At 39.0% G+C, this 18,785-nt stretch overlaps 2 protein-coding genes across 2 annotated transcripts in view; both read right to left on the bottom strand.

Annotated features, from left to right (window-relative positions):
- Positions 1 to 827: 827 nt before the first annotated feature.
- On the bottom strand, positions 828 to 13,495 carry cacng3a (calcium channel, voltage-dependent, gamma subunit 3a). Its single transcript, XM_047366490.1, has 4 exons — positions 12,956 to 13,495; positions 5,037 to 5,120; positions 4,812 to 4,952; positions 828 to 3,481 (listed from the first exon to the last, which is right to left on the bottom strand). The coding sequence occupies exons 1-4, from the start codon at positions 13,164 to 13,166 to the stop codon at positions 2,913 to 2,915; spliced, it is 1,005 nt and encodes a 334-aa protein (XP_047222446.1). The 5' UTR covers positions 13,167 to 13,495; the 3' UTR covers positions 828 to 2,912.
- Positions 13,496 to 15,268: 1,773 nt separating this feature from the next.
- Positions 15,269 to 18,785, bottom strand: part of LOC124868119 (protein kinase C beta type-like) — a 47,745-nt gene continuing 44,228 nt past the window's right edge. The window contains exon 17 of the mRNA XM_047364946.1: positions 15,269 to 18,294. Coding sequence (XP_047220902.1) covers positions 18,142 to 18,294 — 153 coding nt within the window. The 3' untranslated portion in view covers positions 15,269 to 18,141. The remainder of the gene's footprint in view (positions 18,295 to 18,785) is intronic.

Raw genomic sequence — 18,785 nt, 5'->3', positions numbered from 1 at the left:
AAGCTAAAACTTGGTTCGAGGGTCGTGTGCTCAAAACAAGAACACCAACAATACAGAAGGATATAGTATAGAAACTAATGTGACCCCTTGAAGTGACCAGTGTCTTACTATTAGCATTACAAGCCAATCCTTAATGCTTGCGGTCCTTTCAACATAGATAGCAGCCCAGTTTTGCTGAATTACATTATCCAGCAGAGGTGTCACAAACCTTGAGAATTTACTTCCACCTTCTAAATGATTAAAATAAAAGCTTAATATCAGCCAGTGTTATTCTTCCGCTGCTGACAATAGGCACAATGAAACGGGAACTCAATGTGAGATCATTTAGACAGTCTAAACGGTGCTCATGATAATATTGTCAGCTCCTTTATTGTGTGATTGTATTCAACACTGCTACTTTGAACGTTTGTCTGAAGGTAACTGCTGCCGCTGCCATGGTAATGTGCCTTGTTTCATTGCCTGCCTGCTGTTGTGAAGATGTACAGTATGTCCTCTGAAGCTGTTTGTTCTGCCCTGCCGCGATCTGTAACACAGCTTATTCATGCACGCTCACACACAGGGATCTCATATTTTCCCAGTACATAGAGTCAATTGTTTTGTCCTTGTTACTAATGGACAGATATTTGAATATTCGCTGTCACACACAAGGAGATACCTGAGATGCAACACAAAAGCCACAACTGTACACGTTGATTTGTACCTGTATTTTGCCGTATTCGGTTTATTCATAAGCTTTAATTTATGTAAACAAGGACTAGGTTACACACTTAACATGAATTCAGTGCTCACTTACCATACACACTCAGACACACTGAGAGACAGAAAGGTTGTGCTCTAATGCATCTAAAGGGGTTTCGATTTCTAACATGTAGGACACAAAAAAGGAGGACAGGAACAAGACCCAGTTATATCCCTGTCAGGTGTATGGATGTCTGCATTGTTGGGTCACACCACATAGAGTCTGGTTTAGCATATCCAAAAAATACTCAGAGAATACACATCCCAATGGTTTTATTCAGGCAAAGATACCCAAGAGGTTTAAATCCTAATTCCTCTTTTCTTCCCTTAAACGTTGCAGCTGAATCTATTCATTTAATCAAACTTAATTTCAACCATGATTACTGATGATTTTCTGACCACAGTCTTCCTCTCGACATTAAAAATAGTTCCAAGCCAAATTTTATTCAGAGTAATACTATTTTTGTATTTTATTTAACTTGGTTAAGAGTAATATTCAGTCCTCATTTAAACAAGGTACATCATTTTAAACTCTCTGAAATGTGAAGAAAGAAACAGAAGTTATATGTGGTGAGTTAGTTAGGATTAAATCATTTGTTGACAGGTGAATAATAATTATCATTGCAGTACTTCTTCAGTGGAAGGTACTTCCATATTGTGTTTGGCATTCTTTCCATGGGCGTTTTTACCAGATATTATACATTTTATTTTATTTGTTGAACAGCTCATCCTTTCTGTCTCTCTGCATAAATAACATTCATGTGCAAGCAAACTACAGTCACAGTTTAAACCAGGTACATTAACTATGTTAAAATACCACTTTTTTCTCACTATAAGGCATTAAATAAGACAAAACATTTTCCAGTTTTAGGTCAGTTATGATAACTAATATATTTATTACTTTCCTCAAATTAATACGTTTACATTCATTTGAGTAGTATTACATGGAAGAAGTTCCTTTTAACCAGTATGAGCTTCGAACAATAGTTTGTTGGGATTTTGGCCCATTCCTCCTGACTAAACTGCAGTAACTGAGTTGGGTTTGCTGGCCGCCCTGCTCACACACACTGTTCAGCTCTGCTTATAAATCTTCTGTGGGACTGAGATCAGGGCTTTGTGATGACCACTCCAGAATATAAATTGTGCTGACCCAGTTTGTAGCTAATGTGATGGTATGGTTAAAGTCCATTTAGAAGACTCATTTGTGCCCCAGCTATAACTTCCAGGTTCATGTCTTAAGATGTCGGTTCAGTGTTTCCATACCATGTTGTTTCCTCATGATGCCATTTATTTTTTGTAATGCACCAGTACCTCCTGCAGTTAAACACTCCCACAACATGATGCTTAATTAGTTTCACCAGACCACAGGACATGTCTGCAAAAATTAAGTTATTTGTCACTGAGTGCATATGCAAACTGTATCTACCTCTGATGTTGCTTTTGGAGCAATGGTTTCCTCTTCTCAGAGAGGCCTTTCAGCCCATGTTGGTGCAGGACCTGTTTCACACTGAATAATGAAACTCTCATACCAGCTTCAGCATCTCTACAAGCTCTTTATTTTGTGCTGGTGTTGATACGTACCCAAACAGATTCATCCTGGGGCACAGAACTCATTTCCTTCCTGAACGGTATGGTGGCTGAAAATCAAAATGCAGCTTTGAGCCTCTTATTCAACTCTAAGTTAAAGCATAAAACACCAAATGTGAGTTTTCTTCCAGAAATACGTTTTCTTGCATATAACTAACTGTATGACGAAATTGACAAGGTGCCCTAAGGCAATTGGAAATTGTACCCAAGGATGAATCAAACTTGTGAACTTTGAAACCTGATTTCTAATTATCCAAAAACAGGAATATTTTTGGCCACTATAATGTCAGACAGTGAGATAAGATGGTTATGTGTCCTTTTATGCAGTGTGTGTAAATATCTGGTTTCAGCTGTAACTCAAATGTATCTTAGCAACACCACAAACAACAGCTGTGAAATGACTGGATGTAAAACTGTGTTTTTGTTGACCATTTTGCTGTAATAAATCAAAGGAACAAAATGGTTCCTTCTGGATCTGAAAGAAATGTCTGATCAACAGAAAAAAATTGTCTGCACTCTTCTCAAGCCGAGAAGAAGACCAAGAGAAGACTGTCTTGTCCCGTATCACCTCTCCAGTTTGGCTCCTCTCAGACAGGTGTGGTCCTTCGATTGGACACACAATTTCCCGGCAGCATGTTCGTGTTGTGAGTGGCTGCGGTTGTTAAGTCCTCCACATCCATGTTAATCTTGCTCTCCTTTAGAGGTGAAGTTAAGGCATATAGCATAAACTCTGAGCCCATCATCATTGGCGTAGGCAAACCAGCCATGGTGGTGACTTTAGATTCATCCGAGATGCTGGCCTCCTGGTCACGTACCAGCGACGTTTGGTAGCCTGGTGAGGTTGAGTCTGCCACGCTGTGGTTGCTCCTATAGCTGTAGCGTCGGCTGCGGTTCTGGTAGTAGCGGTTGCGGTATGATGATGGGTTCCGGGAGATGGGAGGCTTCATGAGCGAGGGCCGGCCTTTGGTGCGAAGCTGCCTGTGCTTTTCTATGAACACGTGCACTGCCAGGACGCCCACCATCTCAGCCAGCACAAAAGACAGAGCTCCAAAATAAAATGACCACCCATAGGAGTAGCTCTTCTTGTTGTCGCTTTGACTGGGGTCCCCTGAGTTGGCTGATATGTACACAATGATGCCAATTATGTTACTGAGACCTGAACAAGGGGACAGAGACAAAACAAGGGGTTTAACGTTTTAGCAATAAAATTCTAAAAAGTGTGGCATGCATTTTTTGACCCCTCTTTACACTGATACACCTATATAAAATCCAGTGCAACCAATTGCCTTTAGAAGTCACTTAATATAGAAGTTGAGTCCTTCTGTGTGTTCTGTGAAGTCCTCAGAAGTTTGTTAGAGAACATTAGTGAACAAACAGGATCATGAAGACCAAAACACAAGGCAGACAGGTCAGGGATACAGATGTTGACATGTTTAGAGCAGGGTTAGGTTATAAAACATTATCCCAAGCTATGAACCTCTACCAAAACATGGCTGTCCATCGAAACTAACAGGCCAAGAAAGGAGAGCATCAATCAGAGATGCAGCCAAGATGCCCATGGTAACTCTACAAGAGCTGTAGAGATTCACAGCTATCAGTCTTGCACTCTACAAATATGATCTTGAGAAGTCCCACTTAAAATTTTCTGCAAGCCATACACAACAGTGGGAGAACATGCACTGGTCAGGTGAGATCAAAATGTAACTTTCTGTCAATGCAAAACATTATTTGGATTGGAAAATAAACACTGCATATCACTCAGAACACAGCATTCCATTAAAGAACATGGTGGTGGCATCTCCATGCGGCGGGTATTATTTTCTTTCAGAAAGCTGGTTAGAGTCAATAGGAATATGGAGCTGAATACAAGGCAATCATGGAAGAATACATGTTAAAGGTAGCAAAATACTTGAGACTGGGGTAGAGATTCACCTTCCAGCAGGACAACAACCAAAACTATAGAGCTAAAGCTACAATGGAAGGGTTTGGATCACAGCATATTAATTGCTACCATGGTTCGGCTAAAGCACAGATCAAAATCCTATGGTTAATCTGAGGCAAGACTTGAAAATTGATGTTTACAGATGCTCTTCAACCAGTCTAATTGGGCTTGAGCTTTCTGAAAAGAGCAATGGCCAACACCTTCAGTTTCTATTTGCAAAGCTGGCAAACCCCAAAAAACCTGCTGCTGTCATTGCGGGACAGCCGATTCTACAAATCATTACATCAATGGGACTCAATACAAATGCATGCCACACTTTTCATATCTTTATTTGAAAGAAAAAAATACAAATCGGTTTTCATTTTCCTTTCAACTCAAAATGTGCAATTATGCATTACTTTGTGCTACATGCAGCACATTTTACTTTTACATTTAACAACCAGCCAGATTGAAACTCAGCCTTAGGCAAGCTTTTATTTTAATAGTTTAATTGGATTAAAGGGAAAACCTGTATTTCCATGTTACTGTATGGTTTGTGTCTGACCTGCAGAGACAAAGAGAATACCAGCGGTAAGAATGACATTGTAGCGGGACTTGTAGAACTCGCTGGCAGCAACGCACAAACCCCCAACAAAAAGTAGTCCCACGCTGAGGATTGGGAAGAGGCTGGAGGCTCGAACTGCTCCTGGAGAGCGATATTTGGGAATATTTAGAGAATTTGAATCTACCTATCAAATATCACTCCTAGATATACTCTTCTGTTACTTACGTAGTAAATACTCTGCAGCATCCTGCTCATAGTCTGCATCATCAGGGAAGTGATCAATGTCTTTACAAACACCTCGAAATATTCCTGAAAAACAGAAAAAGACTGTAGAATGTATTTGTAACACATATAGTCTCATTCGTGATGGCTTGAGCTAACAGAGATCCTAACATACAAGGAGCTCTTTTAACTGATACTTGCATAATTTTTAAACTGTTAAAATCAAAGTTTTCATTGCAAGACAGTCCCTTATGCACTTAACTGAATCTTTCCGTATGTGCAAAATGCATTCTTTTTTACTGACAGGAAAAACCTCAGGTAGAGATGAAAACAGAAATGCCTACTTAAAGCAAATATGTTTCCTAAAAAACATTATCTCTAGCTTGTGAATGGTTAATAAAGGTATGTGGTCCCCTTCTCAATGCATGTTTGTGGCTTTCTTCTCAGCTCAGACTTAGACTTCCACGGATTTGCTGCCCTCTGCTTCACCGAAGCTTGGTTCAGTGAACACATCCTGGACAGTTTATGGCTGATGGTTTTCCAGCTGCTTTGGAGCAGACTGGAGCGAGGGGATCTCAGGGAAAAAAGAGAGGAGTTGGAATCGGCTTTTAAATAAATGGTAGGCCACTGCAGAAAGTGTTCCCCAATATTCTGTTTTCTCCTTTTGAGGAAAATAGATCTCAGTGTGGTTCACTGGAGTCCAAAAGGCTTAAAAATGGCTTTGTAACTAACTCTTTGTACACATAAATGTCAGTGACCGTGTTTCTTAGCTGCTTTTGAATTGTTTAGACCAGGGCTTGATGCGTTGATTTGTGAGATCTTTTAGCGTAAGTCATGCTGACACACAGGTTCAGTTTAAGCGATTTCTTGATTCTACAGTTTTGGCAGTAATCAGGCTTTGTTATGGCTTATGAAACTTAGCTCTGTGCTCCATAAATGTAGTTAATCATAGTTAATTCATGACATAACATGAATGGTAGGTCAAGTTTGATTAATAGGCATATAGTTGTAAAAAGGCATTCAGGGTACATAGAAAAGTTTAAACAACCATTTTCTGCGAAACAACTGTTGATCAATGCCACTTTAAGAGATAACAGGAAAGTCTGGCTCCTTAGGAGAGAAAAAAATAAGAAATAAATAAGTGATCTCTGAATGCTTTTACACATAGATTCCCTACTTGCATCTTGGGTCTTTTCACAAACATAAATCATTTTCACTGTTTTTCTCTCCAAATATGAGGGATGAAGAGGTGACGTGAGCTGACAGGCTAACGTCCCGCTCTCTGTTGTGTTATGACGTGGACCAACACAAAAATCAAAGCTCAGCTGAACTCATACTTCCTGCTGTGAGTGAGTCCTGCTCTGTGCCCGTCAGTATTTACACACAGGAATATATTGACAAATCTGTCCCTATCTGCCATCCAGATTGATTAGAAGGTGGGGTTGTTCTTCATGGTCACCAAAATACAACTAATTCAGTTGATACAACTCAACCAACATCAACAACTCAGAGACCTTCATTAAACCTTTTGCAATTTTTTTTTAGGTTACAGCCACAATGTTTTAGGCAAACATAAAGAAGTGCATTATTGTGAAGAAGGCAGAAAATAAGGCACGGTTTTATGGATTTTAAGTGTGGTGTGCGTTTATATTTAGCTCTCCCTCAGTCAATATGTTGTAAAACCACCTTTAACTCCAGTTACAGACACAAATCCTTTGGAGTATGTCAGTTTTGTACATATACAAACAGAATTTTTTGCACAATCCTCTATGTTAAACAACTCAACCTGGACTATTCTAACACATAAATATATTTTTATCTAAACCACTATATGGCAGCTCTGACTGTTAGGTTAGGGTTGTTTCCCTTCTGGAGGGTGAAACATCTACCCTAGTTTAAGTCTTTAGTCATCAATCAAGCATTCCCACACCATAATGCTGTCAACATAACACTTACACTTGGAGATGGTGAATTCAGAAGGAAATGTTTTGTTAGTTTTCCTATATGCTCTTCCAAGTTAAATGTTGGTCGGTCTCATCTGACCAGAGCACCTGATTCCACTTGTTTTCTGAGTCTACAATGGCTTGTAGCAAATGTTGAACAAAACTTCTCATTGCTTTCTTTCAACAATGTCTGTCTTCTCACAAGTAGCGTTTTTCTACCAAAGGAACTATTGATCTTGAAAAGGTTCGGTTTGCAAGTCTTGGAAATTTGGTGTTTTGTTGAGCACCGACGTGCGTTTCCACCAGTTTTGGGAACCAAGCATGAGTACTTGTTACTTCTATTGTCTGCAGCTTCAACCCGCCCACGGATGACGTTACGGTTCACGCAGAAGAGCCAAGTATTGTGAGATGCCCAAGTTGAACAAGAGTTCATGCTCTGGAACCTCTGTTTTTTTGGTGGAAACACGTTACTGTTTCAAAATCATTTTCAGGAATCGGAAAGGGCTTCAAACCGTATTGGTGGAAAAGGGGTAAAGTTTTCCATAAAGGATTTGATGAATAATGGTTGTCCTGTCAACAGACTATCACTTCTGTGTTGTAGATCTCAAAAACTCCTCCAGAGTTTGTTTGGTTTTTGGTTTCAGGTTTTTTCTTTATATGTTCTTCACAGCTCAAGTTTTGAATCATGCTTCTGTTTATTATTTTCCTGTTTATGCTTTTGTTTCATGTTTTTCTAGTTATAGTTCTATTAGTCTGTTTCCTTGGATTTGCGTTCTGTTCAAGCCATGTTTTGCTCCTGTCACGTTGTGTTCTCTGTTAATCAACTTTATTCGGTTCACCTGCACCTAGTTAATCTGTCTTGCTTCACCTGGTTCACACTCCATTTATACACACCTGTTCTGTTTACACATCGTGGAAACATTTCTCAGATCATGTCTAGTTGTTCAGTTCATGTCACCTGTTCATCATGCCAAGCCTGTCTTGCCAACCTGCCAGTGTCTGTTTTTGCCATCACCTCCTGTGATGTGTTATTAAATATATTTTGCACTTACCATCATGCTGCCTGCTAGTCTGCATTCTGGGGTCCTACGTTGCTCAAGTCTTAACAGTTACCATGGGCCTCTTAGCTTCTTTTAAGATTATGGATCTCCTATACCCCTTTTCCACCAACGCGGTTAAGAGCCTGCTCCAGTTTTCAAACATGATTTGGAACTGGTAATGTGTGTTTACACCGACAAACAGCGGTCCTAGAGTGCGAACTCTGGTTCAACTTGGGCACCGAAGATTATTTGGTTTTTCTGCGCAAACCTTAATGTCACTCATGGGTTGGTGGAAGCTGTAGACTATGGCGAAGATGAAGAATGTATTATATAAATATTATTTATATATTTCCAAAAACACACTGTATAACTATTCATTTCTGTTACATTCAAAGGTGCTGAAGATATGCAAATGAAAACATTGTACATACAACTGTTCTAGCACGGAGTCGCCGTCTCCTTTTTGGTTTTAACTATAGTTTATTGATGCAAAGGAAAAGTGCGCGCAGCTATGCAAGCTCCGCTGTCTCTACTACGCTGTATAACGGCCACTGTTGATGAATCATGCTTGGTTCCCAAAACTGGCGCAAATGTGCCTTGATGCTAAACTAAACACCAAAGTTTGAAAGCCCATAAACCAAATTGCTAGGAGCCGCCTGCAGCTGCAGGCCGCCTGTGGGCTGCAGCTGTCATACTCTCCGAATCCAGGTGATGTCCATGAGATCTCCAACTTAATCCCTGACCTGTCTGTTGTGTTCCTTGGTATTTATAATGCTGCTTGTTCACAAATGTTTTCTAACAAACCTCTGAGGCCTTCACAGAGCGCTGGATTTATACTGAGAAGAACTTCTAACAGGTGGACTGTTTTTTTAGAAATTAGAGATTTCTCAAGGCAATTGCTGCACTAGATTTTATTTAGGGGTATCAAACTAAAGGAGGTTGAATAAAAATATTTCTAAACTTTTTAGCCTTTGTAAAAAAATTTAAATTATTTTACTACTACACAAATACGTAACATTTTGTCTGATAAAACCCATTAAATTATATTAGAAAAGTTCAAGGGGTACGAACAGCATTGCACTGTGGTGTACATGTTCCTACTTGGCCTCTGGAATAGATATATCTCTGAGCACATGATTTATGGATGAAAGTTGTTCTGCATCTATTGATTGAAAACTTTAACAGTTGTGTTTTGAGTCCAGAAGATACTATTTTATGTGTGCAAAGTTAGATGATTTCAAACAAAGACATGTAAAATCTGTAAAACCTTAGCTTTCAGCTACAGATTACTCTGCCTGTTTGTGGCTTTCATTGACTCCGACTGACACACAAACAGTCCCACACACAATGTTGTAGAAAACATTGATGTTCTTTACATGCCTAGTTGCTGCTCCATTAAACCACTTTGTAGCAGAGGGAGGGAGAGGCTGGGTGTAAAAGCAGGATAAAACAGACAGCAATTGAACTTTTTCTGGAAAATTAGAAAAGCAATCATAGAATATTGGAGTATAGGAGGAGAAATGGTGTCATTAAACACCAATAAATAATTCAAAACTTAGTTTCCACCTATCCCTTACCCAGAACTCAGTTTCTGTGCTCTTTTCTTCTGAAAGAAAATTCTTAATAAATTATTCCCCTCACTGAAAAATAAACAGATCCCAAATAAAATACGGTACGTGGTGCAGGGAAACACTTCAACTCAGTGTCTTATAATGCTTCAAAAATAATTTTTTTCACAAACAGAAATATTTGCAAAAAAACAATTTTATATGTTATTGGAACAGTTGTACATTGAGAGTGAAGAGCTAATAAAGTGAAAACTAATTTGCACTTGGAAAAAGCATTTCATGAGCAGCTTCATGCTGTATAGTAAATTGTGTTGTGATGGATTCTCTAGCATTTTGTTAATGATGAAGACAAAAAAGGAGTTTTACTTTGAATTATTATTAGTTATAAGATTTTCTGTCCATAGTAAGTTCCTACTCCATTTAGGCTTTATTTTATTTTATTACATTATTTTATTTTTTGCAAATGTATACCTTTAGAGAGAAAACACGATACATTTGAATTCTAACCAAGCTTATTTGTTTGTATATGTAATTTTAATTCAAATAACATTAATAACTTTGTTTTGAAGGAAATCCTACCCAAATGTTTTGGAAAGATTTAAGAGAAGATGATGTTTCAGCTGACTGTAATTCCTGTTCCCCATGTCCAGGAGAGTAACAGGAAGGCTAAAATGTTCATATGGATTATAATATAAAGGAATATATTCACTTGGTAAAAGTTGAGAGCTGTCATAAGACCTGTGGCTTAGAAAGTTTCTGTGTCAGAACAAGAATTTTGGTTTGCATGAAGCTTTAGCGGGTTTAGCAACAGCGCTAATGCTAAAGTCAAACATGCCAACAAGCTGAGCTTCTCCGAGGCAGCAGTTGTCGTTAGAATAGATTTAAAAAGTTTATCACTGGTTCATTAACATTTTATGCGTTAATCTTATTATTTCTTTTAAATATGTAATACAAACCAGACGAATTTATAAAAGATACAGTTTTGAGGGTTTACCAGCCATGATTCTGCTGCAAAGAAGGATCCAGCAGAGGTGGTTATATACAGGTCCTTCTAAAAAAATTAGCATATTGTGATAAAGTTCATTATTTTCTATAATGTAATGATGAAAATTTAATATTCATATATTTTAGATTCATTGCACACTAACTGAAATATTTCAGGTCTTTCATTGTCTTAATACGGATGATTTTGGCATACAGCTCATGAAAACCCAAAATTCCTATCTCACAAAATTAGCATATTTCATCCGACCAATAAAAGAAAAGTGTTTTTAATACAAAAAACATCAACCTTCAAATAATCATGTACAGTTATGCACACAATACTTGGTCGGAAATCCTTTTGCAGAAATGACTGCTTCAATGCGGCGTGGCATGGAGGCAATCAGCCTGTGGCACTGCTGAGGTCTTATGGAGGCCCAGGATGCTTCGATAGCGGCCTTTAGCTCATCCAGAGTGTTGGGTCTTGAGTCTCTCAACGTTCTCTTCACAATATCCCACAGATTCTCTATGGGGTTCAGGTCAGGAGAGTTGGCAGGCCAATTGAGCACAGTGATACCATGGTCAGTAAACCATTTACCAGTGGTTTTGGCACTGTGAGCTGGTGTCAGGTCGTGCTGAAAAAGGAAATCTTCATCTCCATAAAGCTTTTTAGCAGATGGAAGCATGAAGTGCTCCAAAATCTCCTGATAGCTAGCTGCATTGACCCTGCCCTTGATAAAACACAGTGGACCAACACCAGCAGCTGACACGGCACCCCAGACCATCACTGACTGTGGGTACTTGACACTGGACTTCTGGCATTTTGGCATTTCCTTCTCCCCAGTCTTCCTCCAGACTCTGGCACCTTGATTTCCGAATGACATGCAGAATTTGCTTTCATCCGAAAAAAGTACTTTGGACCACTGAGCAACAGTCCAGTGCTGCTTCTCTGTAGCCCAAGTCAGGCTCTTCTGCCGCTGTTTCTGGTTCAAAAGTGGCTTGACCTGGGGAATGCAGCACCTGTAGCCCATTTCCTGCACACGCCTGTGCACGGTGGCTCTGGATGTTTCTACTCCAGACTCAGTCCACTGCTTCCGCAGGTCCCCCAAGGTCTGGAATCGGCCCTTCTCCACAATCTTCCTCAGGGTCCGGTCACCTCTTCTCGTTGTGCAGCGTTTTCTGCCACACTTTTTCCTTCCCACTGAGGTGCCTTGATGCAGCACTCTGGGAACAGCCTATTCGTTCAGAAATGTCTTTCTGTGTCTTACCCTCTTGCTTGAGGGTGTCAATAGTGGCCTTCTGGACAGCAGTCAGGTCAGCAGTCTTACCCATGATTGGGGTTTTGAGTGATGAACCAGGCTGGGAGTTTTAAAGGCCTCAGGAATCTTTTGCAGGTGTTTAGAGTTAACTCGTTGATTCAGATGATTAGGTTCATAGCTCGTTTAGAGACCCTTTTAATGATATGCTAATTTTGTGAGATAGAAATTTTGGGTTTTCATGAGCTGTATGCCAAAATCATCCGTATTAAGACAATAAAAGACCTGAAATATTTCAGTTAGTGTGCAATGAATCTAAAATATATGAATGTTAAATTTTCATCATGACATTATGGAAAATAATGAACTTTATCACAATATGCTAATTTTTTGAGAAGGACCTGTATGGGATCCTCTGCATCCATAAAACTTGTTTGAGTGCACTAATGACTACAGCTTACACACTACATCCCTATAAATGCATACCGATGAAAATTGTTATAGATTATAGTGTAATGCATGCTCTTATTCCATTATATACTTGATGGTAGAGATGTTTTGAACCTCCACTTAATTTAATATAACTTGATAACTATTGTCTGTTGTGTCTCCAGTCTAAGTCCATATAAAACAGAATAGTTAAAACCCAACCAAATTAGACCAGTAATTACATTTATATAAATATTGATAATTAAAAAGGCTGGACTTAATTTAGTAAAGTTTGTGTGTAATTAGCATATTCTGTTAATCCTAAATAATTTCTACGAACAAATACTGATTAATATCTACAAAAAAAAAATTTAATTAACTGAGCAAATATGTTGAACTTTTAAGGCTGCCATAGGTGTTCGTTACTTCATAGTAAACACAAAGAGCTGAAAATGTTAGTGGTAGGTAGGTTATTTTATTTTGCTTGACATGTGCATCAATATTTCTTTTACTAAATTTGCACTTTATATTAATGATTTTAACATTTAATTTAGTTTAAATCTTACGACTCATACAAATTTTCTTGGATTTCTCATCCCCCTTGGAGCGGGCATAAAAACAGTTTTGTCGTGCTATTAAAATTCACCCTGCATCTTTATATTATTTGTTCTGATTTCTCTGTGAAAGTGTGAGTTGAAGTTCTACCCTCGGTGCAGCAGGTCCTCCAAAGTCCCGAGTGGGTCAGGACCTCCTCGTTTTTGTGGACGGTCTCGTTGTCGTTCAGGTTCTTGGAGCGACACATCCCGCGGGAGTAGAGCCAGTAGTCCGTGCCCACTGCGATGGTCATGAGGCTGAATGCGCAGAAAGCGCCCGCCGTGGTCAGAAGCATCATCATCCCCCTGTTACAAACCCTCATGTTGGCCTGTTCCACCCCCACCCCGCCCCTCCCCTCCCCCCCTCCTCAAGCCGAGCAGTTTCACCTGAAGATGCACACTTCAAGATTCAAAAGCCGATCAGAACCGGGCCCAAATGTCTCATCTGTATGTGGCTCCAGTTGGATGAGGGGCGCACGGATGTGGAGAGCATTGTCCTCTGCATGTGCAGGTAGCGCGAAACACATAAAGTTGCGTCCGCCAAACTTTGTTCCAAAATTATTTCTCCAGGTTTGATGGCACAGAGGAGCAGCAGAGGTGTTGCTGCTTTTGCAGAAGAGAAATGGGAAGTTCAGAGAGGAAAGCCTGCGCTCCAAAGAACATCAGCAGCGCGTCTGTGGATGCGTTTGTTGTAGCTCAGCACTGGCAGCTTGGAGTGATAACCCCGCCTGCCAGTGAGTGGAGACTATGGATGTGTGGGTGTCCCATCAGGGAAAATGAAGTGGTCCTGCTGGGTCACAGAGACCAGCTGTGCTTGGCGTCATGGAGAGCAGCACAGAGAAGAATGGGAAATAACGGATCAGGGTGTGCTTAGAAATAAGGGACGGTTTTACATTTCTAAAGTCTGTCTTTCACTTCATACAGATCTGTGAAACAAACAACATACAAAACAGGTGTGGAGGAAAAAACTGCACTTAGAACACATCATCCCCATGCTGAAGCATGGTGTGTGTGGCATCATGCTGGGAGGATGCTTTTCTTCTACATGGACAGGAAAGCTGGTCAAAGATAATGAGCGATGGCTAGAACTAATCATACATCCAGGGCAGTCCTGGAAAAAAAACCTGTTTCTAGGCTGCAAAAGACTTGAGATGAGGGTGAAGGTTTGCCTTCAAGCAGGATGACCTAAACATGCAGGAGAATCCACAACGCAATGGTTCAAAGTATGTTCATGTGTTAGAATCAGTCATACAGGTCCTTCTCAAAATATTAGCATATTGTGATAAAGTTAATTATTTTCCATAATGTAATGATGAAAATTTAACATTCACATATTTTAGATTCATTGCACACTAACTGAAATATTTCAGGTCTTTTATTGTCTTAATACGGATGATTTTGGCATACAGCTCATGAAAACCCAAAATTCCTATCTCACAAAATTAGCATATCATTAAAAGGGTTAGGGTCCACTGTGTTTTATCAAGGGCAGGGTCAATGCAGCTAGCTATCAGGAGATTTTGGAGCACTTCATGCTTCCATCTGCTGAAAAGCTTTATGGAGATGAAGATTTCATTTTTCAGCACGACCTGGCACCTGCTCACAGTGCCAAAACCACTGGTAAATGGTTTACTGACCATGGTATCACTGTGCTCAATTGGCCTGCCAACTCTCCTGACCTGAACCCCATAGAGAATCTGTGGGATATTGTGAAGAGAACGTTGAGAGACTCAAGACCCAACACTCTGGATGAGCTAAAGGCTGCTATTGAAGCATCCTAGGCCTCCATAAGACCTCAGCAGTGCCACAGGCTGATTGCCTCCATGCCACGCCGCATTGAAGCAGTCATTTCTGCCAAAGGATTCCCGACCAAGTATTGAGTGCATAACTGTGCATGATTATTTGAAGGTTGACGTTTTTTGTATTAAAAACACTTTTCTTTTATTGGTCGGATGAAATATGCTAATTTTGTGAGATGGGAATTTTGGGTTTTCATGAGCTGTATGCCAAAATCATCCGTATTAAGACAATAAAAGACCTGAAATATTTCAGTTAGTGTGCAATGAATCTAAAATATATGAATGTTAAATTTTCATCATTACATTATGGAAAATAATGAACTTTATCACAATATGCTAATATTTTGAGAAGGACCTGTAGTTCAGACCCGAGTCCAATTGAAATAAATAAAAAAACACTACGTTAAGTACACTTTGGGACTCTGAACTTGTGTTTATCCAAGCTTAAGTCAGTCTGAGTTCACACTACAGCAGGTAATATGATTACTTAAAACTGGACCACAGAACCCCAATTTAAATAAAAATTAAAACTAGATTATTTGCCATAAGATGTTGATTTATCCGTGGTTTGACTATTTGGTTATATGGGATGCAAACAGATATGAAACAAAAGACAAAATTACAGATTTGATTTAATGATAATTTTTTAATACTTTGCATGTGTCTCTTCAGATAAAGATGATGCATGCATCACATATATAGTGTCCTTTTATTTCTTCAGGTTTTCTTTTCCATTTGACCTTCTGCCTTTTGCATAGTAAATCTTTCCCCTTCTCCCTATTTCTTTATCTCATCTTCATCAGTTCTCTACCTTCAACTGTAGATATGTCAGTGCTAAGGAAGTAGGAAAAAAAATGGATAAAAATAAAGTGCAGATTTGAAGCCAGAAGGTGGAGAAGAGAAAGAGGAGAAGATAGAAATGTGAAAAACTGAAAATCAGTGGAAAAAATTAAATGGGATTGGACTGTGAGGAATAGTAGAGAAGTGTACGATTGACATGACAACATGACAAGCACTCCTACCTCTACTCCTCGTTCATATATACACATACACTGAAACACAAGTATTACAGAAATATACGTCAAGTTTTTAGTTAGTCTCTTAAAGTTTCATAATCTCCATGCAGTCTTTAAAAAAAGCAGACTTTTCAGCTGTGAACTGTTACAAACATGAGCTCAGCATTTAGGAGTGGAAACTAAAGCAGGATTTAGGCCCGAATATTTCAGAGCCGAATTGTATCGATACATTCAGGACACCTCACAAGGTTTTCTCCTCGATGATGTCAAAAAATAAAAACCTTAAACTACAGTACCAACAAATATGGCATGCATAGAGGAGCTCCACCACAAGGCCTACACAGCACTAACCCACTGCAATGTAAACAAGAGTCATGAGGACATGTAGAAGAGAGAACAGGTTTTTCTTTTTTGCATCAACTTGGAAGACGAGACATACTTAAGACTAAGTACAGGACTAGCTTAGACATGAGGTTGTAAGTCTTAGTTCCGAGTATTCCTCCCTTCTGAACCGCTGCCCGCACACACATGTTTCTGTGTTTGACTTATTGATCGTTAAATGTTCATGACGTCACTCTCGCCAGCAGAAGATAAGGATATCAAGTAAACAAACTCTCGGTTCGTTATCAATAGAGCACAAAGGTAGACGTTTGCTGTAAATCTTGACCTATTTACGGTGAAGCCCTGTGAATGTGCAGTTTCCTGGAGACCTGACAGATAACATGCAGGTAAAAGGTCATTCGTCATCTCAGGTCTCTGCAGGATTCTTTTGTTGGTTGTGTTTGAAGAAAATCCTCAATATGAATACAAATTACTCCCAGTGCTTCTAAGGATTGGTTTGAAAACATAAATGTTTCAATGATATGACGTCATATTGACTTCCTGACATGCGATGGCATTCGTCAATAAGGAGGGACATTTGCAGTACTGCGCAAATAACTTGAATCATCTATAATTTCTTAATTTTTGTGTCCAAGGAGCCGTATTTTTATAATACTACTTAATGTGGTCTTGATCACCAGTTGTTTTCTGAAGATGGGTTTAAGTTTTCTTTGGACTTTGGTATCATTTTTTCCCCAAAATATTTAGTCTGTAATCCAGAAATATCCAGAGGAAATTTTATTTGTGAAATTACTTCCTCTGAATCATTTGTGCAAAAAAAAAATACTCCTAAAGAGATGAACCAGCATTGTTTCTACACAGAGCAAAGAACATATCTGGTGGTACTTTACCAGCAGCCAATCACAAAGACATTATTCCAGCAAAAAGAAGGTGATGACTTGGCATACATGATCAGCCTGAGCATGTTGGATCGCTCAGGTTCTGTCAAGTGTTATGAACCTTAGTAACTAGCTGGCCAATGTTAGCCTGGCTATTTGTATCAGGGCTTGCAAATTCAAATTAACGCATCTGTTGAAAGACATAGGAGACTTTAACAATAAATACCGCTTTTGCAGCTACAAATTTGCCTTTATTTCCTTTATTTAACAGGCTCAACATTGAGGTAACATATTCGTCTCCTCAGCATTATCTGATACTTAAAACTGCAGCCCTAAAAACCAAAGCTTTACATGAAAGATATGTCGCTAATTAAACTTTTGACTTCTTTGATCTGTAGTATGAAACACCAAATTTTTCTAGGGTTTGATGAACGTCCGCATTCGGTGCTTTAAGCTGGTGTACCAGTTCTTCTGATGAAAAAGTGGCCCACTGGTTAACTAATATTAAATAGTTAGCTTTAACTAGTGAGCCAGTTTTTTTAATCATATAAAGCCTTTTAAAGCATCATACTTTTTGGGTGACAAGATCTTTCAATCATTTGCTTTACCAAATAAAATGCACATTTCTGAGTGCAGACTTTCTTCAGGACAATTTGGAACACGCTAATTTTAGCATTGCAAATTTGAATGAACAGATCAATTGAAGGACTTTAGTGACTTAGTTAACTGAAAATACTGCTATTGTAATACAAATTTGTCATTATTTTCTCGGTTTTATAGGCTGAACGTCAAATTAACATATTGGCCAACACAGCATTATATGAAACTTAAACAGCAACCCTAGCCTGTTATTTTAACCAACATGTTTATCTAACATCTAATGAACATTCGGTTCTGGTGGTTTAAACCAGTGGTTGGTTCGTCCTGGGCAATCAGTTCTGCTGACCTAAAGTTGCACACAAAGTGGCTAATATTCCACACCTGTCCAACATTTTATTTTATCAAGTAAACATAGATGCTGTCATGGTCAGATATAAGGACTTGACAGAACATGAGTGAAAAAAACAGCTAAAGTCCAAAGAAAAACTTTAAAAACCCTTCAGAAAGTGGGGAGAACTTTTATCAGTTATCAGACTATAAGGCATTCTGGATGTTGAGAGGAAAAGTATAAATTATCTGGGGCTGTTTGTAACTTTTGCACAGTACTGTAGCTGAACTGTTTGGATAATTTTTTCTGGGCCTCATCTAACCACCAGGATGTCCTCAGACATGTATAACAAATTCAGGATTGGTGTAGGAGAAGCCTTGGAACTCGTTCTGGTCCAGGTTCATGATGAAGAGTTTGTCCGTTGGCGTCAGCTCCACCGCCATCTTGGTGAACTCCTTGTCAAAGTTGCCGACGTCTCTGCGAGATTTCTGCCACAGAGAATTGAAATGAGTTAGGGAAGTAGAAGTCTGGAACATTAGAGTGACGGTAGACATAAATAAAAAGCACAATTCAGAAAAAGTGGAAAGAGGTCTGACAAGAAGCGCCATTAACAGCTAAAAAAAAAAGCACATATATGAAGGGTAAAGGGGGCACATACTTTTACTACATTCAGAGACAGAAATATAATAAACTCCAGAGCTGGACCAGTTAAAGTTAATGAAAAAAGCATTTATGGACAAATTTATAAAAGCTGTTTATTATGAATGTTTGTTTAACATGGGAATACTAGTAAGATTAGTATGTAAATAATTATTAAAGAAGACCTAAACACTAAAATTCATTTAAACATGACTTGAGGTGCACTAGTTGCTGTTTGTATGTCAACCAGACCAACTTTTATGCAAAACTAGTCACAGTTTAGCCTGCAAATGGTGTAGGGAAAGTGTGTGTAGTTATAATAAATGTTGGTGTGATTGAG

This window comes from Girardinichthys multiradiatus, chromosome 5 (assembly GCF_021462225.1).
Source record: "Girardinichthys multiradiatus isolate DD_20200921_A chromosome 5, DD_fGirMul_XY1, whole genome shotgun sequence".
NCBI lineage: Eukaryota > Metazoa > Chordata > Actinopteri > Cyprinodontiformes > Goodeidae > Girardinichthys > Girardinichthys multiradiatus.
This window is presented reverse-complemented; position numbering and strand designations above follow the sequence as displayed.